Source organism: Aspergillus lucknowensis (assembly GCF_044049455.1).
Source record: "Aspergillus lucknowensis strain CBS 449.75 chromosome Unknown BJX67scaffold_30, whole genome shotgun sequence".
NCBI classification, from domain to species: Eukaryota; Fungi; Ascomycota; class Eurotiomycetes; order Eurotiales; family Aspergillaceae; genus Aspergillus; species Aspergillus lucknowensis.
The window spans coordinates 22,261-46,143 of NW_027263574.1; the positions used below are offsets into that span (position 1 = coordinate 22,261).

General features: G+C 53.4%; 7 protein-coding genes across 7 annotated transcripts; 4 read left to right on the forward strand and 3 right to left on the reverse strand.

The window, feature by feature from the left end:
* Nucleotides 1-363: 363 nt before the first annotated feature.
* On the forward strand, nt 364-1,501 carry BJX67DRAFT_382576 (putative nucleoside-diphosphate-sugar epimerase; the record flags this gene model as incomplete). Its single annotated transcript, XM_071033271.1, has 3 exons — nt 364-386; nt 441-646; nt 702-1,501. 3 exons carry the CDS (start codon nt 364-366, stop codon nt 1,499-1,501), a joined length of 1,029 nt encoding a protein of 342 aa, XP_070884589.1.
* A 264-nt stretch (nt 1,502-1,765) lies between these two features.
* BJX67DRAFT_168188 (putative THO complex component (Rlr1)) lies at nt 1,766-9,778 on the forward strand. Its single transcript, XM_071025056.1, has 3 exons — nt 1,766-1,815; nt 1,916-6,905; nt 6,961-9,778. The coding sequence occupies exons 2-3, from the start codon at nt 1,993-1,995 to the stop codon at nt 9,383-9,385; spliced, it is 7,338 nt and encodes a 2,445-aa protein (XP_070884590.1). The 5' UTR covers nt 1,766-1,815; nt 1,916-1,992; the 3' UTR covers nt 9,386-9,778.
* A 450-nt stretch (nt 9,779-10,228) lies between these two features.
* BJX67DRAFT_168203 (beta-glucosidase H) lies at nt 10,229-13,260 on the forward strand. Its single transcript, XM_071025057.1, has 3 exons — nt 10,229-10,502; nt 10,586-11,192; nt 11,248-13,260. Exons 1-3 carry the CDS (start codon nt 10,436-10,438, stop codon nt 13,085-13,087), a joined length of 2,514 nt encoding a protein of 837 aa, XP_070884591.1. The 5' UTR covers nt 10,229-10,435; the 3' UTR covers nt 13,088-13,260.
* A 172-nt stretch (nt 13,261-13,432) lies between these two features.
* Nucleotides 13,433-14,948, reverse strand: BJX67DRAFT_382579 (uncharacterized protein; the record flags this gene model as incomplete). Its single annotated transcript, XM_071033272.1, has 2 exons — nt 13,433-14,824; nt 14,877-14,948. 2 exons carry the CDS (start codon nt 14,946-14,948, stop codon nt 13,433-13,435), a joined length of 1,464 nt encoding a protein of 487 aa, XP_070884592.1.
* A 1,556-nt stretch (nt 14,949-16,504) lies between these two features.
* Nucleotides 16,505-18,085, reverse strand: met2 (homoserine O-acetyltransferase; the record flags this gene model as incomplete). The annotated part of the gene is made up of 3 exons (XM_071031325.1): nt 16,505-17,546; nt 17,600-17,990; nt 18,055-18,085. The coding sequence occupies 3 exons, from the start codon at nt 18,083-18,085 to the stop codon at nt 16,505-16,507; spliced, it is 1,464 nt and encodes a 487-aa protein (XP_070884593.1).
* A 415-nt stretch (nt 18,086-18,500) lies between these two features.
* Nucleotides 18,501-21,120, reverse strand: BJX67DRAFT_373009 (phosphoenolpyruvate phosphomutase-domain-containing protein; the record flags this gene model as incomplete). The annotated part of the gene is made up of 5 exons (XM_071031326.1): nt 18,501-18,748; nt 18,807-19,380; nt 19,451-19,740; nt 19,815-20,073; nt 20,350-21,120. 5 exons carry the CDS (start codon nt 21,118-21,120, stop codon nt 18,501-18,503), a joined length of 2,142 nt encoding a protein of 713 aa, XP_070884594.1.
* A 357-nt stretch (nt 21,121-21,477) lies between these two features.
* On the forward strand, nt 21,478-23,836 carry BJX67DRAFT_357623 (SAP domain protein). The gene is made up of 2 exons (XM_071029513.1): nt 21,478-23,545; nt 23,612-23,836. Exon 1 carries the CDS (start codon nt 21,634-21,636, stop codon nt 23,491-23,493), a length of 1,860 nt encoding a protein of 619 aa, XP_070884595.1. The 5' UTR covers nt 21,478-21,633; the 3' UTR covers nt 23,494-23,545; nt 23,612-23,836.
* The last annotated feature ends 47 nt before the right edge of the window (nt 23,837-23,883 follow it).

Sequence of the window (23,883 nt, forward strand, 5' to 3'; positions counted from 1 at the left end):
GCGATGACCCCGCTCGTATCTTGCTCGTGTCTTTGGGGGAGGCTGCCTCATGAGAGCAATTTTCCTGTCGGCGTTCATTCCGACGATCAACACGAGGTGGATATCCGAGACACAATCGTGCGTCATCCATACCTCCTCCTGTGTTCACATCGCCCTTTCTGCCTGCACCGATTCCAGCATCTTCGCCTTCCCCACCCCCACTCCTAGCATTCCAAAGCGATCCAGTCTGCCCACCCTCTGATTTGAAAGCGTCGAATGATGCAATAAAAAGAATGGCCGCCCGTCAACGCTGCCCTGTTTCCCACAACTCTTCGTAACCAAGCTCGATCGTTTGTTGCTCACCTTGGACATCAAAAAACTGAAATGGCACCTCCTAAGGTCTTCCTGTAGGTCATCTCATCCATGAGCCAACTAGTATAAGATACTCATCCATGCGCCAGCACTGGAGCAACTGGGTACATCGGCGGAGATGTTCTCTACGCGGTGACGCAAGCGCACCCTGACTGGCAGGTTTCCGCCCTGGTCCGCAGCAAGGAGAAGGCAGTCAAGGTTGTCAGCGAGTACCCGAAAGTGAGGATCGTTGAGGGAGATTTGGACTCGGCCGCTGCCATCGAGGAGGAGGTAAAGAATGCAGATATTGTTTTCAGTGGGTCCACTACTGAGCCCGTGTCTTTCATTATGTATTACTGACTATATTATAGACTGCGCTGATTGCGACCACGTCGCATCTGCCACAGCTATCGCCAAAGGCGCCGCCCATCATACTCCCGAAAAGCCTCTTTGGCTCATTCACACTTCGGGCACTGGCATACTGACAGTGGAGGATTTCCGCACAAACACCTGGGGTCTTGAACGCGCTAAGCAGCATGATGACTGGGACGGCGTTGATGAACTCCTGAATCTTCCCGATGACTCGCTGCACCGAAATGTGGACAAGATCATCATCGGGGCCGCACAGCGCGCCCCAGATAGGGTCAAGGTGGCCATTGTCTGCCCTCCTACAATCTATGGCCCGGGCCGAGGGCCTGGAAACCAGAAGAGTGCCCAAGCATACTGGTTGGCGGCTGCTGTCCTCAAGAGGAAGAAGGGATTCCTGGTTGGCGAGGGAAAGAATATCTGGCATCAGGTCCATGTCCAGGACCTGAGCGACCTCTTCTCCCGTCTTGGAGAAGCGGCTGCAGCTGGCGGTGGCAATGCTACATGGAATGATAAGGGGTACTATCTGGCAGAGAATGGCCCCTTCGTTTGGGGAGACATCCAGAGAGTTGTTGCTAAGACGGCCTATGAAAAGAAGCTCATCCCTTCACCCGAAGTTGAGCCGTTGAGCGATGCGCAGGTGACAGAGCTAAACAATTTTGGGCTGTATTCCTGGGGAAGCAGCTCAAGGGGCCATTCCTACCGTGGGAAGAAGCTCTTGGGCTGGTCGCCAAACAAGCCCAGCTTGCTAGACCATATCCCGTCAATTGTTGACCTTGAAGCCAAGGAGTTGGGGCTGGCGTAAGGTCTCAGCCGAAATGCCGTTGACGACAGAAATATTTGACTCTTAGTGACAAACAATGAATTGAAAAGCGATTATTATCCGACGTCTCGAGTGGCGTAAATAATAGAAGAGAAAGAGCGGAAAGGCTCAGCTTAGCGCAGCCGCTTAGCTAGACACGATAATCGGGGTAGACGCGCCAAGCGCAACCTTCTTTGTTGGGAGCGTTTGCCTGCTGCTGCTGCTGGCAGGAGTCCTGGTGTCCCAACCAGCCAATTCTCGAGCTTTCCCCAGGCATCGCGGCTTCTTTTGGTCTTCGCATGGTCTTTCCGCTGCAGGTTGTTTCCCCCTATGATAGTGAATTTCCGGTGTCCATTTTGACGGCTTCGGCTTTTTCTTCCCTCGATTCCTAGGGAGCTAACACACTTCTACTTTTAGGATCTCCCCATGACTCGCGACCTGTCGGGAACACACCGGTTCTCTTCCTGACCATCTTAGCTTTGTAAGAAGCTGTCATGGCTCCAGGTACCGGAGGAAAGAGGAAAAAAGTCGAGAGGTCGTGGTCCACCGATTCTACCAACGACGGCCACCGTCCTTCCCCCCATCGACCGGGCAGTCTTAACATGGCGCAACACAACCACGGCTCGCACTCTCCTCAGTCTCGCGATCAACCCGATGCGCGCGGAAGGTTGCGAAGACAACCGAGTCGTGGCGGAAGGAATAGCATGGGCCGGAGACCGAGCAATGAGAATCAAAATTCTACAGGCGGTCGGAAAGATACAGCGATGTCTCCCCCAGAGCCTGTCGGGCGAGATACGCCTGATCAGGGCAAGACGAACGGAACAGCGCCGGTTCAAACACAGCCTTCACAGTCTCCTTTGCCACCCGTGGCTTCGGCGCAGTCACACTCGCAAACTCCGTCACACCGTCCACCGCAACCGACCCCAACTCCGCGTTCGCAGATGTCGCCAGCTACCCCCGCAAAGCCTCCATCGGAACCGCGAGTCCCCTATCATTATGAGTATATTTCGCACGAGATGACGGAGAATTGGACGATAACGGGGAAGAAGGAAGTGGTTGAGACGGGGATACAAGCAAAAAATGATAAGGATATTGTGGTGCTGACCTCCCTATATCAAGAGCTTATTCACTCTGCTTTTGATAGTCGACTCCCTCCCGAGGAAGTTGGCGCAACACTTAAGGAGATAATCGGGGAAGAAGTTGCGAGTGATGATGTTGACATGGACAATCAGGATCAACCTTCTACCCTTCTGGATCCTCGCACACTCTTCCTCGACACATTATCTATCGTGACGGATTCCGATACGACAAATGAAGCGCTGAAGCCGCTTGTTTTCTCGACCGGTATCAGCCCTGCCCTGATGCGCTTGCAGCTTGAAACTCCGCTCCTCCAGTCTCTCGGCCTTGTTCGCGAAACTTTCGCGCGCATGGGCATTCGGAAACAGACAAACCTCCTCTATCGACAATCAAACTATAACTTACTGCGCGAGGAATCCGAAGGCTACTCCAAACTATTGACTGAACTCTTCACCACCAGCAACAACGAACCCCCGTCCAGCGAAGTCGTTGAAGATACATTCGAAAGGGTAAAAGCAATGATTGGTGCCTTTGATATGGATGTTGGCCGTGTCCTTGACGTCACCCTTGATGTTTTCGCTGCTGTGCTGGTCAAGCAATATCGCTTTTTCGTGAAACTTCTGCGAGTAAGCTCATGGTGGCCGAAAGAGGATATTTCCTACAATAGTGGTGAAAGACTACGCGAATCTGGACTTCCCAGCTGGGCTTTACCGGGGTCGTCCGGGTGGGTAACGACCGACGAGGAACGAGCCGCAGCAGTGCAAACAAACTCCCAACGGGATCAAGAATTTTGGGATCGCGTACGAGAAGTTGGAATTCGAGCTTTCTTTGAGATTGGCCGCAAGCCAGTCTCGGATTCTGAACTCAAGCAGTTGCTTCCTGACGGCAATAATCTTACTCCGGAAGAGGAGGATACCCGCAAATGGATCGAGGAAACAGGGACCCTGCCTCCCAAAGGGAGTCGTGTGGCTGCACAGCTTCTCGGCTTCAAGCTTCGTTTCTACTCGTCGTCGGCTCGATCCAAGTCGGATATCCTACCTGATAACCTCATATACCTAGCGGCGCTGCTGATCAAAGTTGGCTTCATCTCGCTCCGTGATCTCTATCCTCACCTTTGGCGACCTGATGATTCTATGGATGCGCTGAAGCAGGAGAAGATGAAGGAAAAGGCGGAAAGAGAAAGAGCCGCGCGACCTGGTGGTGGTGTCAATGCGCTCATGATGGCCGGAGCTCTATCGGATGATACACTCCCTATTCCCCGCATTCGAGAGTCGGAAGCCCGGTCGTCAACTCCTGGAAAGGATCAGGAGGGGGATAAAGCTGCAACAGCGAAAACGGAGGAGAGCGAGCTCCCAGAACCGTCGGACCAGAAAGTACTGCTGCTCAAGAGTCTACTCGCGATCGGTGCGATTCCCGAATCACTATTTATTCTGAGCAAATTTCCTTGGCTCATGGACGCCTATCCTGAACTCCCGGAATTCATTCACCGCATCCTCCACCAATGTCTGAGCAAAGTCTACGCTTCCGTGCGTCCATTACCGCCGATCGACGAGCTTCGAGAACCGAAACAGATGCCAAGTCATGATCAGGCAGGTGTACCTAAAGGCCATATTAGGTTGAGTGCGGGTCCAGCAAGGAGAGCACTGCGATGGGCTCAGCTTGATAAAGAGGACGCGGACGATGGGACGGACTACAGGTTTTACTGGGATGATTGGGCCGACAACATCCCTGTTTGCCAGTCTGTTGACGACGTATTCGCGCTCTGCAAGTCTTTCCTAAATCTCACGGGGCATAAGATTGGGCAGGATCCGAGTCTTTTAACGAAGCTTGCGAGAATCGGCAGAGATAGTCTCCTTAAAGACGATTCCCCGGAAAACAGAGCGCGCTGGCAAGACCTCTGCAAACGACTGCTAGTTCCCGCGATAAGTCTCACTAAAGCGAATCCCGGCGTGGTGAATGAAGTCTTTGACCTCATCAGCTTTTTCTCAAGGGATATCCGATATAACATGTACGCCGAATGGTATTCTGGGCAAACATCTCGGATTCCTGATATCAGCTCTGCGTTCGATCAAGCGCGGGCAGAAACTAAGGACGTTCTCAAGAGGCTAAGCAAGACCAACATACGGCCGATGGCTCGTGCGTTGGCGAAGATCGCATATGCGAATCCCGGCATTGTGATGAATGTCGCTATAAGCCAGATTGAGTCGTATGAGAACCTCATCGAAGTCGTCGTAGAGTGTGCCCGGTACTTTACCTACCTTGGTTATGATATTACAACTTGGGCCCTGATTAACTCCCTCGGCCAGAAAGGGAGAAGCCGAGTTCAGGAAGGTGGCTTGCTCACAAGTCGGTGGCTCAACGCCTTAGCCACCTTTGCTGGCAGGACGTTCAAGCGGTATTCGATCATGGATCCCACGCCCGTCCTACAGTATGTCGTTGAGCAACTTCGGCAGAATAACTCCACCGACCTGATCATCTTGGAGCAGCTGATAAGCTCCATGGCTGGAATCATAACGGATACCAATTTCAACGACTCCCAGATACAGGCAATGGCTGGTGGTGAAGTTCTACAGTCGCAGACCATTCTCCAACTACTGGATAAACGACACGAATCGAAGACAACCTCAAAACGGCTCATGAAATCGCTCACCACCTCGAAACTTGCCGGCCAGCTACTTATTGCTATTGCTCAGGAGCGTCTTACCTGTATCTTCAAAGAATCAGAGACCTCGTCGGAGCTTAAGTTACTCGGAAACATATTCGACGAGATCCATCGTGTGCTAGCCCAGTATTTGGATCTCCTCAGAAGTAACCTATCTGTTGAGGATTTCGATTCGTTTGTTCCCGATCTTGCGTCCCTGATCAGAGATTTCGGCATTCAGCCGGAAGTTGCGTTCTGGATTCGACGTCCAAGTGTTGCTCGAAGGATCACCGACCTGGAGAAGGACTCAACTGACTCGGCTGGTGTTATCAAAGGAAAGGAAAATGAGGACGTTCCAGCTCTGAAGGCAGAGGTGGAAAAGATCGAGGATGCAGACGCTGAAGGCGCAACTCTGCAACCTGAGGCGTCGGGTGACAGCCAAATGGACGTCGACAAAGAGCAGCCAACCGAGACCAAAACGGAACAGAAATCCGCCATTGGCCCAGCTTCAACTGAGCACCCTGCTTCGAACCCTGTCATGCAAGACCTCCAGGATCAAGCCAAGTCAGTGTTGCCTGCGGATACTTGGGGAATAGTCGGTTTGCCCTTCTACGTGACATTCTGGCAACTTTCGGTATACGATGTACACATCCCTCAGAAATCCTATGAAGAAGAGATCGAGCGATTGAAGAAGAAAGTAATTGCAATTGGCAATGATCGATCTGATATCAGCGTTGCTGGTACCCAGAGGAAAGAGAGGGAGAAGAAGCAAATCACACAACTACAGGACCGGATCCTGGAAGAGAATAAAACTCACCTGGTAACCTATGGTTCAACAAGATCCAGGCTGCAAAAGGAAAAGGATCGTTGGTTTACCGGCATGCGAGGAAAGCACGACTCTCTACACGTCGCTCTCCTGGAGCAGTGTTTCCTGCCCCGTCTCCTTCTGTCTCCTGTTGATGCATTCTACTGTTTCAAGATGTTGAAGTTCCTCCACACGGCCGGTGCTCCCAACTTCCGCACTGTTGGTCTGCTGGACCAGCTTTTCCGGGAGCAGAGACTCACTGCCCTGATTTTCCTATCTACCTCGAGGGAAGCCGACAACCTCGGTCGGTTCTTGAACGAAGTTTTGCGTGACCTCGGCCGTTGGCACGCTGATCAAGCCATATATGAGAAGGAGGCCTTTGGAACCAAGAAGGACCTCCCCGGATTTGCTATCAGTGTGGACCCCGAGGGAAAGCCCACGAATTTCCTTGAATTTGAGGACTTCCGCCGTCTTTTGTACAAATGGCACCGTCTTATTGCTTCCGCACTGAAAAATTGCTTGAACGGCGGCGAGTACATGCACATCCGGAATGCAATTAGTGTGCTCAAGGCCGTTGTACAACACTTCCCGGCCGTTAATTGGATTGGCCGCGACATGCTCGCGAGTGTCAATGACCTCAGTCAGAACGATGAGCGAGATGATGTGAAGATCCCCGCGGCATCCTTGATTGGCGATCTTAACCGCCGTGAGAGGCTGTGGATGCTACCTCAGGCTTTCATGATTACCAAGCAGCAGGGCACCAGCAAAGGTGGTGCATCAGACAAAACCGCAGCTGGGAAGGCGACCACTTCACGGCCCCAATCGACCACCCCTACCCCCTTAAATGTCGCTGCACCTGAGTTTAAACCCTCCAGTGCAACCGAGTAAGTTGATCGTGGATTCTCTATCCCGACGTTCGTGTGCTAACGGTATCAACAGCCCGAAGGGTGCCGCGAAGGCTGAGGGATTGACCAAACAGGAGGTAGAGGACGGCGAAATCGAGGACGCAAAGATGGCCGATGCTCCACGGGACGACCCCGGGCCCCAACAGGCGGCGCAGAAGCCGACCGAAAACGAATCGCAACAGACTGAAAAGGCGGCAAGTCAGTCATCTGCTAACGAGGGACGTCCGACGAGTGGCCACGGGGCTAGGCCTCAGGAACTGTCTATTGTCCGGAAGGGCGAGCCTGAAGGTGGCGCTACGCCTCAGTCTCGAGCCTCTCCCGCACCCCCCATCCGCCAAGCAACCCCTAAAGCACCGGAGTCTCGAAGGCAAGCCAGTCTTCCGAAGGGCCCGGACTTGGACCGGGCAGCTAGTGGTGGCCAGTCTTCGCGGCCCCAAACCCATACGCCGTCTCATCCTTATAGAGAGGAGCGGCGGCTCCCACCAAGGCCTGACCTTCTTGACGATCGACGAGACCGTCATCCAGATTATCCTCGGGGTGGCCGGTTGCCTGGGGACCATGAGTATAGTCGGCCGTTTGATCGACCTATTGGAGACGGTGGGAGCTTTGGGCGTCTTGATAGGGATTATCCTTCAAGGCCCCCTCCAGACGAACCATTTCGTGGACCTCCCTACAGGGATTGGCCTGATAGGTCTGGCCGCCTCCGACCTCCAGATGCCCGCGAAGGTGTCCCCGTTCCGCGAAATGGTCCACAGACACATCCTGATCGCGCAGACCAAATCAATGACGTTTCGGATCGAACAGGCGATGGCTACCGTCGGGGGGAACCAATGCGTCCGGAGAGGGACGACCGGAGACTCATGCCACCCAGACCCCTATCTCCCCCAAGATTAGAACTTCCCAGCCGTCCAGAACGGTTTCCGTCTGATAACCGCAGAGGTGCCGGCTATGCTCAGCCTCCCCCTCGCTCTGAAGAATTGCCTACGGGTCCACGCAGCGACCGACCGTCTCGAATCCCAATGGAAGACGGTGATGCGCGTGATTCAAGGACAGGGTCTGACCTTCCCCTTGGGCGTTCACGACAGGCAGATTTAATCTCAGATATCCCTTCTGGGCCAAGAAGCAGAACCGCCACTGGTCGAGGTCCGCGAAACCAACCGCCGCCGCATCCCTCAGTTGGCCCCGCGAGTAGTGGCCCGGCAATTCCTGATCGTCCACCACCAACGGGGCCTGGGCGTCAGGGGATGCGAGGCGAGCAGCCTCCTTCTGCAGGGCCCGCCTCACTTGCTGACGATAAGCTAGAGGCAAGCGGTATTCATCCCGACCGACTCAAAGCCTTACAACAACAAGAACCTTCAGACGATACGCACGGGTCAAGTTCGCGTCCCGCGCCGCCAGCGGCTATTATTCCTCCATCTGGGCCTCGCGGTGGAGCGGGACCGCCTTCAGGACCCTCGCCCATCAGCCGCGGACCTCCTCCGGGACCAGGTTTTGGCGGGGAGCGGGGACGGGGCGACAAACGCTTTGCCGGGATCAATAACATGCTCCAACAGTCAGGCGGCCCTGGAGACCGTGGACCGGGTCCTGCTATTCGAGGCCGGGGAGCAGCTCGACACCCCGGTGGTGTTCGAGCCCCATCACCGCCGTCAAGACCGCAAACCTCCGGCGGTATGGAGGACGGGCCGCGCTCAGGTGTGTCGACCCCTGGTAGACCTGATCTTCTTGGTGGTAGGGTTTCCGGGCATCCCGAGGAAGACGGGCATGCTCGAAGTCGGATGAGTAGCAAGGCCCGTAATGAACCCGCGGAAGAATCCAGCTCGGACGGACGCCGGTCTCAGCGCTATTCGACGGGCGGTAGCTTCTCTCAAGATCGGGAGCGGGAACATGAACGGGAGCGGGAACATGAACGGGAGCGGGAACGGGAGCGGGATCGGCGCGGTGGTGATGATGACGCGATACGGAGCAGCAGCAGACGAGAGGATGTGCGGGATCGCACCCGTGAAAGGAGCCGCAGAAGCGATGCGCCAGCAGCGCCCCAACGCGAAGAACGCTTCGAATCCCGGGAAGCGTCGCGGCGCGGGGTGGGCACCCGGGAGGACAATCGACGGCGCCGAGATCGAGACGACGGCCCAGACGTATCTCAGGAACATGAGGGACGTCTTCGCCCCCCTTCGTCGCATGGCGGACAAGCACCTCCCCCTCCCCCGCCTCCTCCCCCCGGTGGCCCCGACGAAGAACGACGCTGGGGTAGTAGCGGACGGGAGCCGCGAGACCGTGATCGCGACCGAAACCGCGAACGGCCACGCGAGCGCAACTACACTCGTGAAGGGGGCAGTGGAGGCGGGCCACACCGCAAGCGTGGACGACCTGGAGATGAACTTGGACCTGGTGATGGCAATGGCCGTGGAGGAGGACGTGGCATCGGCGGTGAAAGCAAGCGTGCTCGACGAGGAGCTTGAAATGAAGCCACGCTTTCTCTCTCCCTTTTTCCTTTTGTTTTCTGTATGTCTGGAGTTTTTTTTCTTGGTGATATCATATGAGCATTGTTGGACGGTGTTAAGCATTCTGTTCCGCTACAACTCTTACATTTCTGGGCTTTCCCGTTTGCGTGGTGCCTACATGTATTCTCATCTCTTGTTCATCGCCGTCAAAGGGGAATATTCGCATCCTGTGTTGTTTCTAGACATCAGCTCAGATACCTTGTTCAACGGACCTGCCCATAACGTCAGGCTCGTCTCCCTCCAGGTCTCTTGGCGTTTCTGGTATTCCGGCTGGAGGGGTTGCTGTTTAACCGTTTGGGGCAATCCGAGCAGGTCACCTGCTGTGTCAGGTGCTTTCCTATCGATAAGAGGCATCACGGCCCGACACTCCGCTTCTCCCCCACCACCTCCTCCAGCCCACCAGCTCAGCCGCCGGTTGATCTTCGGCACCTCCTCCGTGCCCCTTTCAGTAGCTCTCGCTTGGCTCTCGCTTGGCCGACGCTTTCTCCTTCCTGGCCAACCTCTTCTCCACCCGTTTCTGCGTCTTGATGGACGACGCGTTGTTGACCATGCCCCGCGTGCCCCTCCACTTGCGCCTTTCCCGCCAGCCTCATTCTCGTGAGACACGATGCTCCATTTTTCCGTGGAGGAATTTCGGGTTTCAGATCCACGACACTTGTTCACCGTGACCGATCATGTGCTCGTTAAATTGCTGGTTTGGATGTGGATCTCCGAAAAAAAAAAAACGAAGATGCGCATTTGCCGTCGGATCTACCATCGCTGAGATGTGCCTTGGTACGTACCTGTCGTGGGGGGCTTCTCTCGGGACAATGGAGCAAGTATATCTAGAGCTCTGGTCCCTCGAGTCTGGCGGCTGTCTGGCATTTTCTTGATTCATTCGTCCTCTCTCTTGTACCATTTTCTTTGCCGGCTTTCCCACCAGTAAAGTGATTCTCACTTGCAAGTTCCCCCGAGTCTTCTTCTGTAGATCAGAAGAAGTCCGTACTCTGCCACTCTACTTCTTTCACAATGCCTTTGGACGTGGAAAAGACCATCCAGGAGCTCAGGCTCGGAGAGAAGATCGATCTAGTTGCCGGTAAGTAGCATTAGGCTTTGGAGCCATTAACCAGTGGTCCTTTGTACTTCAAGGACTGGACACTAATGGATTTCTTCGCCCAGGGATTGATTTCTGGCATACCGCTGCCGTTCCCCGCCTGAACATCCCTACCCTGCGCATGTCCGATGGCCCCAACGGTGTCCGTGGAACCCGCTTTTTCAACGGTGTGCCCGCAGCCTGCTTCCCTTGTTCCACAGCTCTGGGAGCTACCTGGGACACCGAGTTGCTTCACAACGTCGGCCAACTTATGGGAGAGGAGGCCATCGCCAAGGGCGCGCATGTTATCTTAGGTCCCACAATCAACACACAGCGCTCGCCGTTAGGCGGCCGAGGATTCGAGTCCTTTGCTGAAGATGGCGTCCTCTCCGGCCATCTGGCAGGTCACTACTCCAGAGGTATTCAGGAGAAGGGGGTTGCGGCCTGTCTCAAGCACTTTGTGACTAATGACCAGGAGCATGAGCGACTGGCGGTTGACTCGATCGTTACCGATCGTGCCCTGCGCGAAATCTACCTTATGCCCTTCCATCATGCAATGAGAATTTGCAAGACGGCGACTGTTATGACGGCTTATAACAAACTCAACGGCACCCACGTCAGTGAGAATAAGAAAATTATCACAGACATTCTCCGCACTGAGTGGGGTTGGGATGGTCTAGTTATGAGTGACTGGTAGGCACATTCTGTCGGGGAATGTATTCACTATAATGGCTAATCCATATTGCAGGTTCGGAACCTACAGTACGTCAGAGTCCATAAATGCCGGTCTCGACGTTGAGATGCCAGGAAAGACACGCTGGCGTGGAGACGCCCTGGCACATGCTGTCTCTTCAAACAAAGTCCACGAATTTGTTCTGGATGAGCGAGTCCGCAATGTGTTGAACCTTGTGAACTATGTCGAGCCATTGGGTATCCCCGAGAATGCCGAGGAGAAGGCCCTAAATCGCCCAGAGGACCAGGCTCTACTGCGCCGGGCCGCAGCCGAGTCCATTGTGCTCCTCAAGAACGATAGCAACATCCTGCCGCTAAAGAAGGAGAAGCCCATCGCTGTTATTGGACCAAATGCTAAGATTGCCGCGTACTGTGGAGGCGGCTCTGCGTCGCTCGATGCCTACTATACTGTCACTCCTTTAGAAGGTGTGAAGGCTCAAAGTAAGGGCGAGGTCACATTCTCCCAGGGTGCATATTCACACAAAGACCTTCCTCTGCTTGGTCCCTTGTTGAAGACTGAAGATGGCAAGACTGGCTTCAAGTTCCGTGTGTACGATGAGCCCCCTGCGAGCGCCAAGCGCGAGCTTCTCCATGAGCTCCACCTCGTCTCTTCACAAGGCTTCCTCATGGACTACAGACATCCCAAGATCAAATCCTTCCTCTACTACGTTGATATGGAAGGCTACTACACGCCTGAGGAGGATGGAATCTACGATTTCGGTGTCACCGTTGTCGGAACCGGTAAACTCCTCGTTGACGGTGAACTCGTAGTCGACAACACCAAGAACCAGCGCCTTGGATCCGCTTTCTTCGGCTCCGGAACGGTCGAAGAGCAAGGCTCGAAGGAGCTCAAAGCCGGCCAGACTTACAAGATCACCCTCCAATTCGGCACTGCCCCAACCTCGGACATCGATACCCGCGGGGTGGTCATCTTCGGCCCTGGAGGTTTCCGCTTCGGCGCCGCCCGCCGCACAACGCAGGAAGAACTGATCTCCAAGGCCGTCGATCTAGCCTCAAAGGCAGACCAAGTCGTCGTCTTCGCCGGTCTCACCAGCGAATGGGAAACAGAGGGCTACGACCGCGACCACATGGACCTACCCCCAGGCACAGATGACCTGATCTCCCGAGTCCTCGACGTGAACCCCAACGCCGCAATCGTCATCCAAAGCGGCACCCCCGTAACCATGCCCTGGGCCAACAAAGCCAAATCCATCCTCCAGGCCTGGTTCGGCGGCAACGAATGCGGCAACGGAATCGCGGACGTCCTCTACGGCACCGTCAACCCCTCCGGAAAGCTCCCCCTGAGCTTCCCCGTGCGCCTCCAGGATAACCCCAGCTACTTGAACTTCCGCTCTGAGCGCGGCCGCGTCCTCTACGGCGAGGATATCTACGTCGGATACCGCTACTACGAGAAAGTCAACCTCCCTCCGCTCTTCCCCTTCGGCTACGGTCTCTCCTACACTACTTTCTCGCGTGAGAACCTCACGCTCACAACGACGCCCGAGCAGGATAAGCTCGAGGACGGAGAACCCATCACCGCTACCGTCTCGGTCACGAATACCGGAAGTGTTGCAGGCGCTGAAACCGTGCAGCTCTGGGTCGTCCCGCCTCCGACGGAAGTCAACAGGCCCGTTCGCGAACTCAAGGGCTTTACGAAGGTCCGTCTGGAGCCCGGCGAGACGAAGACGGTTGAGATCGTGGTTGAGAAGAAGCTCGCGACGAGCTGGTGGGATGAGAAGCGTGAGAAGTGGGCGTCTGAGAAGGGGGAATATGAAGTTCAGATTACGGGGACTGGCGAGGGCGTCTTGAAGGCGTCGTTTAGCGTTGAGAAGACGAGGTTCTGGGTTGGGTTGTAGAGGGCACGCTTTCATTATTATAACCTCTACTCGCACGAAAGCTGAAACCGAGCTTACGGGTTGGAGTGGGTGGTTTAGAATAGATACCAGATTGGCTGGGATGGTATGCTGGGCATATCATATGGACTACGATTTTCGGGGTTCCCAAAGGTCTTTGACGTTTGAATTGCTTCAATTAGCTTTAACTCCCATCTATCGGGTGCCATGTTTATCTCAGTGGGCTGGCTACCGTAGTATATGGCCTCCTCTCCTTCTAGCCCCAGAATATCCACCCCAGACAAACCGAGATCCGGTTGGCAACTAACTCATACTGGCGAGTAAATCCCTCTTTCAATACATATTAAACTATAGTCCCTCGCCACCAGAACCAGACAAGAAAGCAGAAGAGGATTCATCCCGTCCACGGGGAGCGAATCTGCCCAGTCTCCGAAACATTGATTTCTCACTCCCCGTTTCCTGATGCGAAGACCCTTTCTCCCCTTCCTCTTCCGGGACTCTTCGCCTTCGCATATTCTCTTTTAATTGCTTGCTTTTGCACGCAGCCGCAGTCACCTTCGAAATCCAAGAGAACCCGAATCGTGGGGTCTTGTTTCGGATTTCATCGTTATCTTGGATACCGTCGCTCAAGGTTTTAGAGTTGGACATTGACCTAGACTTAGATCCGTTGTGTTCACGGGCCGAAGGCCCACTCATCGGGTTGTAGGTATACTTTATTAAGTCCGGGGTCATCTTCTCCAGCACAGCCTGCTGGAGGGCTTTATTACGCATGCATTCTTCATCGGGGGTGAGGAGGCGGGCGCGGCCTGTGCTGTCAATGATTATGCTGCGGGATCCGCCGTGGCTGGTGTGGCTGGTGTTGGGCTTGGGGTTCTGCTCCATCGCTGTTGGAGTTAATGTTGATATTGACGTTCCTAGGCCAACTGGATAGATGTGTTCCTGGGAAAGGGAGTCGCGAGACTTGGATTGCTGGTTTTGGTTTTGGCCGTTTGCGGGAACTCTGGATAGACCTAGGCTTGGTGAGGGGTGTGTTGATAGGGTTGAGGTGGAGAAGTTTGTGGTATTCGGGTCCAGGAAGACCTCGATGGCGTCTTCTGCCTTATTGGCATTGGCATCGTGGGTGTTTTGTTCCGCGGCTGGAGCTGACGATTCGGTGAGGAAGGCCTGTGTATCGAAATTTTGCTGCGGTGCGTGTCCCAATACGTTGTCGCCTGTCATTGATTGCAGTTCGTTTTGTTTGGGACTTTGCGTGGAGGAATCGGTACACGATAATGCCGTCGAATTGATAACGCTGGTGTTGGAGCAGGATGTGCCGGTTCGGGTGTTACTGAAGACGGAGGCAACTCTCGTGTTTCTAGATTCTGAAGGGTCGCTGGAGCGAGAGTTGAGGACTCTCATTGTCTGTATACTTGGCTGCTGGGTGAGTCCAATGCCGGAGTCGTATCCGACTTGCATGCTGGGCTGTGAACCAGATTTCAATATTGGGTACTTTGCGTCAAGTTGAGGGTTCGCTGGTATCGTTTGCGTTGTTCGGCGATGGACTTCGTTCATGGGAGGGGAAGGGACCCCTTGCTCGATTCTGTACACCAACAATGAACAGGCATACTTGATTTTCGATTCCAACTCAGGAGATATATCTTGACGATCGATCAGTAGCGATGGTGGCTTGTGGGGAAGAGGCGCGTCGACAAAGTCGTAGTATCGGGTGGGTTTGTCATTTAGGGCTGCAAATGTTGGTTTCTGCCAACCCGTCAGCACGAATCCAGATTGAGTGAGAAGAGCGTCTTCGTACCTGCGAACCGAACAGAAGGGACAAAGAAGCGCGTCTCTTCAGCGCGGGCTTTTTGGAAAGAAAGACATCCATAGTCTAGATAGAATCATATAGTGTTGCTGAAAAATTGGGGCACGAAAGTAGATGCAGGCAAACGACCAAGATCGATTCCAGAGATGATAAAATCCCGTCTGTTGGGCAACCAGCCCCAAGAAAACAGAGGGTACAAATGAAGGTGAGTTATGCAAGCTTAATGGGAGAGAATTGTGACGGGATGAGAGGTTGTCCGGCGCAATGGCTGGAATGCGGGGGACGTAAACAATGCTTCAAGATGAAAACGAATGACTCCAATGGAGCGGGCCTGAAGATCTCAACCAAAGAACACAGAATCAGAGAAGTTCAAGAATAACCCTCAAGCTATCTGCCACCTACGTATGCTATGGCTTCATCTGGCGTAAAAGAGCCATGCACCTGTAGCGAGAATCGCGGAAAAGAGCTGAGACGGGGAAAGACAGGGACCGGCTAATAGACCCATAGAAGACAATGATCCTAGCCAAATGAAACCAAGGAAAGGAAAGGGGAGGGAAAGGAATGACTGTGTTGATGAGAGAAGAGGAAGATGGACGGAGGCAGGATGAGGAGAGAAAAAGAGGCAGCCCAAAGTCACACAGCATCTCGGGGCCCGTGGAACCAGCATCTCTAGAGAAGCAATCCCTCAGACAGCAGCAGTTGCAGCGAAAGAAACGATTGCCATTTGTCATGTCTAAACGAGAAGCGTTGAAACTGAGACTTGACCCAGTGGGTGATTCGGATCGTCATCGTCCGATGAAGGGTGGATCAGGCTCGAGGTCAGAGGCAGCGGGCTCGAGCGCGACGACGACAGAGGCAAACAGGGTATCAAAATGAGACTCGTGCGATACGGGTCCCACAGGATAGGCTGTCATTGTACGATGATAACCACGAAGGAGACAGTTCCATTCGAGCGTTGCGAGCCATCGAGGAGTCTGGGAGCGGCCATCGACCCGACAGATTCAAAGTTGGCGTGCGTTGGCCGCTGCAGGAAGGCTGGTTGATTTGGTCTGTAAGAGATCCTGCAAGGGGCTGCTGAGTTGTTGCTGAAAGGGTTAATTCAAGGGGTTGCTCAACCTGACAGCTCACAACAGGGACGGCCCACGGTGGTATTCGACCGAGGCCATTCTCAGGAGCTGTTGTTCAGTTACTTTCAGGGCCTACTCGACGGGAGAAGCGATTGGAAGTAGATTGATTCGCGTTCATGCGCGATCTATATACCGTACTATTTCAGATGTCCGGCGTGGAAAAGCCCATCACCCTCACGATTCTACATCGCGGGAGACCGTCTGGCCGAGGGCTTGTACGATGGGGAGCAGTTGGATGCTTCTTTACAGTCTGACCTATGCTGGTTACGAGAGAGGCAGTTGGATGCTCATCTCCCTGACTGATTAAGAATGAAAACGAAAATGCTGCACCGCTACTCCCTTATAAGTGTCTGGCTCCGGCGACGGCTGGGGTCGTCGAAGCGCTCTCTCTTCACCGATAGAAGAGGTGGTAACCTCTGCTCATCGGCAGAACTTTAACTAGTGTGAAGGCTGCAATACCTGCGCCAACATGCTGTGGTTCGGTCGATTACCTTACCAAGCGGTGATGTCTTCTACTTCCGCTTCGCCGAAGGTGCTGCTCTTGGTTAGCTTGCCAACACCATCGATCGCGGCGGCATCGGTAGGAGACCTGGACATAATGTCGGGTAACACTTCCCGGAAGAACTCAAGGATGTACCGGTTAACTTGCTCGAACTGGAGTAGAAAGGCATCATGACCCTCGGGGCTGTCAATGCGCTTCAGCCTCGAGTCAGGAATTCCTGCAGCAATTTCCTGCTGTTCCTCAAAGGTGAATAGGCCATCACTTTCAATTCCAAGCACTAATGTCGGCTGCTGAATCTGGGAAAGCGCCTCACGAACGGGATTCGCCGACGTGGGGCTAGCCCTGTAGCGGGAGACGTCATGTGTATCGAGCTTGCGAGTAATTGCGATGTAACAGTTGGCATCGAATCGTTTCACGAATTTCTCTCCCTGGTAACGGAGGTAGGACTGAGCTGAGAAATAGGTCGGTGGTCTTCTCTTATTGTTTCCATCAGGTGTGTTGATAGTCTTGCTGAAGGTCTTTGTCCCGGAGAATTGCGGGTCCATGTACTGTACCTCGGTTTTCTCTGGAGCAGGAGAATTGCGACCAGTTGGGCTCCAGTTGCCCTTGTGGCCGTCATTATGGATAGCCCAATGCTCGTTCGGAGGGGTAGGCAATCTTTCCATCCCGTTGATGTTCTGCCGCTTTGATGGATCCGGGACGTTCCTTCCAAAACGCGATTCGAACGAGTTGCGGCTCCGGTATGTCAGCAGGGCCGACATCCGGGCAGCTCCGAGGCCAGTGGCTGGGGGGTCATCGAATGGATAAAACCCATTTTCATATTTGGGGTCGCTGTAAATGCTCTGGCGCTGTGCTTCGCCCCAGCTAATGCACCAGGCGGAGTGACGGGCCGAGGTAGCGATGGGGACGATAGCCCGGACATAGTCCTTCCCAAAGTATGCGTATTCAAGGGTGAGCATACCACCCATCGAGCCACCAACTACCGCTGCAATTTGCTTGATACCCAAGTCATCCAGCACGATCTTGTGAATCCTTTGGCGGGTTAGTACGCTGTTAGGTAGCTCGCGCTGAGTCACAACACTCACTTGACATCATCTCGTACTGTTGTAAGCGGAAACTCCGGTCCGTAAAGGCCGTTCTCAGGGTTTCCATCCCGGTAGGTCACTGCGCTTGCGCTTCCGTATGGACTACCAAGACTGTTGAGACAGACCACAAAGAATCGTGACACGTCGAAAGCCTGTCCTGGGCCTCCAAGTAGCGGTCCCCACCAATCTGCGACATCCGCACTACCACTCAGAGCATGGCAGATGACCAGGGCATTGTCGGCGTTCGGCGAGAGTTTGCCGCGAGTCGTATAAGCCACAGGGACATTAAAGAGAGTGACCCCAGATTCTAAAGTAAAGGATGGTATCGTAACGATAGATTGATCAGTGATCAGGGCCGAGAATGGGTTCTCAGGTTGAGATTCGACTCTCTCTACGGGATTTAGTATCTGCTCAACGCATCATCAGGGGGAAGGCAAGCATGAGGGGAAACTGACGGAGTCGCGGAGTGCGGGTTTCGCTGGTCATTGTGCAGCGCTTTTTGAACGAAGAAACGGAGTGCGGTGCGATTGAATTGATCGGGAAGAAGGAGGAAAGATGAAAAAGAAAGAAAAAGAAAGAAAAGACGGTAGGAGAATCGAGTGATTATTGTCTCATCATTGACAGACTTGCAGAAACAGGGGACCAGGTGGGAACGTCTTTTTCAAGACGAATTTTTCCCCCCGAGGCGATGACTCCTTTGAAAGGCCCGCAATCGGAGGCCAATCGGAAGTGGGGCAAATTCTCCTCCATCCAATGTCGGTGCGAGAGTCTGGCCATGCCAAGGTCGATAAGACCGATAAGCAACACTCATTTTGCCTCAGGCAATGACGTTCCCCAAAAGCGAAGCAACCACCTTCCTCCAGGGCTGAAACCATCTGCGCTCAACTCGAGATGCAATTTCCTATGCTAAAATATCCCCACCTTCAGGACCGTCAGCGGCTCTCTGAATTCTTTCAGACGTTGTCTTGAAAATTCGAGGCAGATGAGCGTTCTCAAAACTGCGTCCATTCATAACGATGTCAGCGAGTCCTTTCGCGGCAAGGAAAATAACAGGCATGCCATGGCCGTCATATCCAGCACAGATGAACTTTCCAGGCTGACCAGGAACCTCTCCAATATGAGGAGCGGTGTCGTATGAGTACCCCATGACTGTATCGGCCCGCATTAGACGCTCGTTTTCTGTTGACTAGGGGGAAGGATGACCCACTGCCAGTCCAGATCTCCTTGACATACGCACCACTTCCCTCCCAGCCTCTGAAGGTCCGTTGCATGAAGTCGTTGTAGTAATTTTTTGCTGGTTCAATCAACGTGCTGTCATCGATTACGTTGTACCAGTGTTCCTTCTCATCAAAGAAGGTGTATTGAGCACCACCGACGATTATGCTTCCATCTGGACGTGTAATGAGGTAGCTTTGGCCATCGCCACTGTCTGACCTAACGATATAGGAGTAGGGCAAGAACGGAGCATCCTTGCCCTCTGGAACTGTAATGTGGCAGCAAATACCGCGGCATGGTACAATATTGGTTGAGTACTGGGGAAGTAGTCCCCTAGTATATGCGTTCGTCGCGTAGACGACCTTTGATGTACGAATCGAGCCCCGCGGCGTATGGACAATCTGCAGCCCGTCCTGGGAAGTCACTGAAGTGACGGGGGTGAACGTTTGCACGTTGACCAAGGGTGAACTCGTAATCTTCGAAAGCAGCCCTAACACAAGCTTATATGGCCATAGAGTACCTGCTGTGGAAGAAATGCACGCTTTGGCTCCCTTGACGCCGGATATCTGGTTGTCATTGTCCTTTAGTTGACCATAGGCCTCATAGATTGCGAAGAGTAACGGCTGAGTTTCTTACCGTCTCCGCATATTTCTGGGGCGTGTAATGGATATCAGCTGTGTATCCAAGCCCTTTCGAAACAAGCGCTTCGTACACTTTCCTAGCCTTCTCACCATCCGCTTCGTTAAGATAAACGCTCATGTTCCTTGTCAAGTGAAAGTCACAATCTATCTGCTCTTCAGCTATGACCTCCTTCAGCGCTTTTATATGTGAAATCTCGAAGTCCACGAGTTCAACTGCAGCCTCCACTCCATATCTGTCAATATACTTGGGAATATTGCCATATAGATCGGGGCGCAAATGACCACCTATGGTCTCCTCGTTGGAAATTAGTCATTATCAATACTTAAGAGCCAGCGGTCTCTCCTTGGCTGAGACTAACCGTTTCGTCCAGTAGCTCCCGAGCATATTTGCCTTGCTTCAAGGATGGTAATGGTGGGGGAAGGTTTCGCGGAAGCAGAGAGCTGCTTCAGTAAGTGGTAGGCGACGCTTACACCCGTGTAACCTCCCCCAATTATCACAATATCGCTATGGCCTAACAGCTCTGGGGTTGTCCGGAGTTCATCGTGTTGATGGAGTTCTGTGCGCCAGAAGGGCTCGGTAGGGTTCTCGACGGGTAGAAATGCAGGGAGCGATGTTTCCTGGGCCATTTTTAAGAAGGCATTCGATTCTTTAGCCTTTTGACTATCTCGGCTTGTGGGAAACACGCGTCAATTATTGAACATACACTGGATGGTAGATTCGTGGTAGAGTGCGGGGCATTCTGGGAGTATCCCCGAGGACCGATCTGTACTCCTCTCGGAGCCCAGCATTGGTGCCCGAAGCATGTAAAGAACCCCGAACTCTGAGAAACAACAGTTAGATACTGCTCATATTGGCGGTAGTATACGAATATTCTATTTCCAGGATTCTAGCACTTTATTGGCCGTTTCTTCATACGCCCGCATGGCAGCCCTATACAGTTCCGGGCCCATGCTAATCCTCGCAACTCCGATTTCCTTCAACTGTGGAATCGTGAGATAGCCATCCTTGATGACAAGCTTGACGTTAAGCCTCCCATCCAACCCGGCAACCAGTTTTTTGACTTCCTCTGTTGAAACTCCTCTCCCTCCCGGGCCCCATACAAAGACCGTGTGGGCTCCGGCTTTCAGGAACTCTTTGCCGCGCTCAATTGCGTCTTCAACGGAGCCGCCGTAGCTTAGAATATCCGTGCGCGCATTGATAACGAAGTCGGGCACACTTAATTCCCGCGCGGTTTGAACTGCCAGCTCTATCCGGTTCACAGCGTCTGGAAGCGATCTCATTTGCTCTTTGCGGTTGTCGAAGTCTTCGATGTTGCATCCCACCGCCCCGAGACCGATGACTTCTTTAATTGTCTCGGAGATATTTTCGTAGCCGTCTTGTACATCCACAGACAGGGGGAGTCTGGGGAGACCATCCACCTTGAGCACATTCGCAATCGACCGTGAAGTTGTCATGTTCTGGGAGAGAGTCAGGTCGTTATCGGGAATGCCTTGGGAGGCTGCAATGGCAAAACTGGCGGTGGCAATGGCTTTAGTTGTTGGATGGTTTGCAATGAATGAAGCTGTAGCCGCATCATATACATTTGTAAGAACAATTGGCTGGCCAGGAATATGGAGACTTCGGAACTGCTTTGCAAGCTCATTTTGTGCGGTATTCAGCGCCATCACGACAGCGATTTTGGCGTATCGTGCCGTGCTTTTTCAGATTTCTCTTGCAATTGAAGACGAGTAAGGTTGTTCTCCAAAAGCGAGGATGGGATCCTCCCATCTTGAACTTTCAAAGATTGAGTCATCGGAAGCTTCACGAGGTGGCATTGGCTGATTCCAAGGTTGTTTTCCAAGGTTGATCAAATCTTGCTCCCAAAGTGACCACTCAGGCAAAAGACAGTCAGCCTCAGCGAGGACAAACGCGGTTAGCCGAGTTGAAGAAGGAGCTAGTTAAAAAACGGTAAAGCCTGAAAACAGCCCTTGGCCTGGACACCGCGCCGGAGCTGGACTAGTGCCGTTCCCCAGCCTTTGCCATCAAAAGCTCTGGCAAACACCTCGCGTCGCATACCTTCCCTCAAGACACCTAACCAACGAACAACCCTGCCGATTATGACGGATTTTGGCTGATACTACGAACAAGATAATTTACGCTCACGCGATTCAATTTCCCGACACTGTATCCCCGCCGCGATGACCGATTATTCGACATGGAAGGTCACGGATCTAAAGGCGGAACTGAAGCGGCGTGGTATCCCACAGACGGGGTTGAGGGTTAAACAACAGATTGTCGACAGGCTAGTGGAAGAAGATGCTAAGGATCAAGATAAGGGTGCAAATGAAGCCCCTCCTGCCGCCGAGCAAGAAAAGCCTGAGGAATCGCAACATGCCAAACCCGAACCTACGAAACCTGAGAGCGCCGACAACGAGCCAGCCCAAGATACTGCGTCCCGCGGCGAGCTCGATGTCCAGCGAGAGATAAAAGCGGTGGATGAAAAACCGGATGAAGATGCAGCTCATGCGCCATCTTCGCAGCCCGGAATTTCCGCCGATCGCTCGCTGCAACCTCCCCAGACAGAAAAATCCCCGAAAGAGCCGCAAGATATCCGTGAGGACATAGCCGTTGATACCGGTGATGGGCGATCCGCAACCGAAGCCGCCGTCCAGCCGATTGAAGACGCTCCGGGGGATGTAGCTCAAACAGAGCCCGCGGCCCCCCTGGCAGGAGTGGGCCGTGAACCCCTTGAAAAGGGCGCGCCTTCCGGCCTTCAAACGTCAGATATCAACACGGGGCTGTCAACACCCCTTCCAGCTGAGGAACTTATCGAAGACGTTCGAAAGAGGAAGCGTCGCAGCCAAAGTCCCGCCCCTCACTTGGAAGAGGTCGCAAACAAGAAGGCCAAAGTGCTTGGCGATGAAGCGTCGCGGGCATTACCGGAAAAGGCCAATCAGCAGAGCACCGATGAGACGTCAAAACCGGCTGATTCTATACATGTTTCACTTGAGGCTTCGCTGGCCCCGCCCCAGGAAATCCTGTATCCGAAAAGTGCTGAACCCAACCAGGAATCGCCCAAAACAGGAGTGGCTCAGAAGCAGGATATGCGTTTTAAGGGCTTATTTACGTCCACTGGTCGAGAGCAGATACGTCCTGCATCACCTCCGCCTAACACAGAAATAAAGGAGATCGAAGTCAAACCCGCCTTACATGCTGCGACAGCCGCACTGTATATAGACGGCCTGATGCGCCCACTCCAGCCTGCAGGCCTCAAGAACCATCTTCTTTCTGTTGCGGCTGCTCCGGGTACACCACCTAATCCTGACTTGATTGTTGAGTTCTACCTAGATTCCATCAAGACGCATTGTTTTGCGCGATTCATTGACGTGTCGACTGCATCACGGGCGCGCAACTCACTCCACGATACTGTTTGGCCAAATGAGCGGAACCGAAAGAGTTTGTTTGTTGACTTTATTCCAGAAAATAAAGTGCAAGAATGGATTCAAAGGGAAGAGCAAGCTCGTGGGCGTGGCGGAATTCCGCCACGATGGGAGGTCAAATACAATAGGAGCGACGACACAGTTCAGGCAATTCTAGAGGAAGTCGACCATAAGAATGCTGGAATCCAACCTCCTCGTGGCTCGGCACCGAACGAATTCACCCAACCCCCTCCTCGTGGCCCTCGAGCTGAAATGAAGAGTCAGGATAGGCGACCTAGTGGTCCTTCCCATGCAAGCCGTGGCACTCAACATGGGCAAGGGTTCAAACCACTTGACGAGCTTTTCAAATCGACGACCGCAAAGCCTAAGCTCTATTATCTCCCTGTACCTCGAGAAATTGCCGACCGCCGCCTAGATAGATTCGACGAGCTGCTGCGGAAAGGATCGTTCCCTCGACGAGGCGGGGACGAAACAAGGCGGATCTCGTTTGAGGATGACGACCTGTTCGTCGACGTTGGACCAGAATTCGGCAGCCGCGGTCGAGGTGGAGGTCGCGGTCGAGGCCGTGGTGGAGGGATGCTTGATCATCGGAGAGACAGTCGCAGGGGTCGATATTGAAGGCACTGCCGCCATTGTTCGAAAATTTACGATGGGCTCGATATGCGGCTATCTAGGGTTTGTATTCATGACTCAGTTTATGTATTATAGGGAAAGGGAGTAAAAGTCAGGGTGATACCAATGTACAGTTGATGGATGAAGTGAGATGCGCTGTGTGGGAGAATCTGACAGGCGTGGACAGCTCTTGGCAGCTGAACAGCATTGGGTGGTTCCTTAGGCTTGTCCAAAGCTTGGCTGTCTTGGGTTTTCATGCTGCTGCCTGTTCTGGAGTCCCAAATCTTCAGTTGTCGGCTTTTGTCATTGTCAGCTTTGGTCATGCGTGGCTTCAGGATTTCTGACAGATTCTAAAATAGAAGTGTTTGGTCTTGCACTGTTCTGCTTTGAAGCATT

Bases quoted from the DNA above. Each gene is read 5' to 3' on its own strand.
- BJX67DRAFT_168188 (XM_071025056.1), top strand. From the start codon at position 1,993: ATGGCTCCAGGTACCGGAGGAAAGAGGAAAAAAGTCGAGAGGTCGTGG. The intron at 6,906-6,960 runs GTAAGTTGATCG...CGGTATCAACAG, and splicing joins AAACCCTCCAGTGCAACCGA to CCCGAAGGGTGCCGCGAAGG.
- BJX67DRAFT_168203 (XM_071025057.1), top strand. From the start codon at position 10,436: ATGCCTTTGGACGTGGAAAAGACCATCCAGGAGCTCAGGCTCGGAGAG. The intron at 10,503-10,585 runs GTAAGTAGCATT...TTCTTCGCCCAG, and splicing joins GAAGATCGATCTAGTTGCCG to GGATTGATTTCTGGCATACC. The intron at 11,193-11,247 runs GTAGGCACATTC...TCCATATTGCAG, and splicing joins GGTCTAGTTATGAGTGACTG to GTTCGGAACCTACAGTACGT.
- BJX67DRAFT_357623 (XM_071029513.1), top strand. From the start codon at position 21,634: ATGACCGATTATTCGACATGGAAGGTCACGGATCTAAAGGCGGAACTG.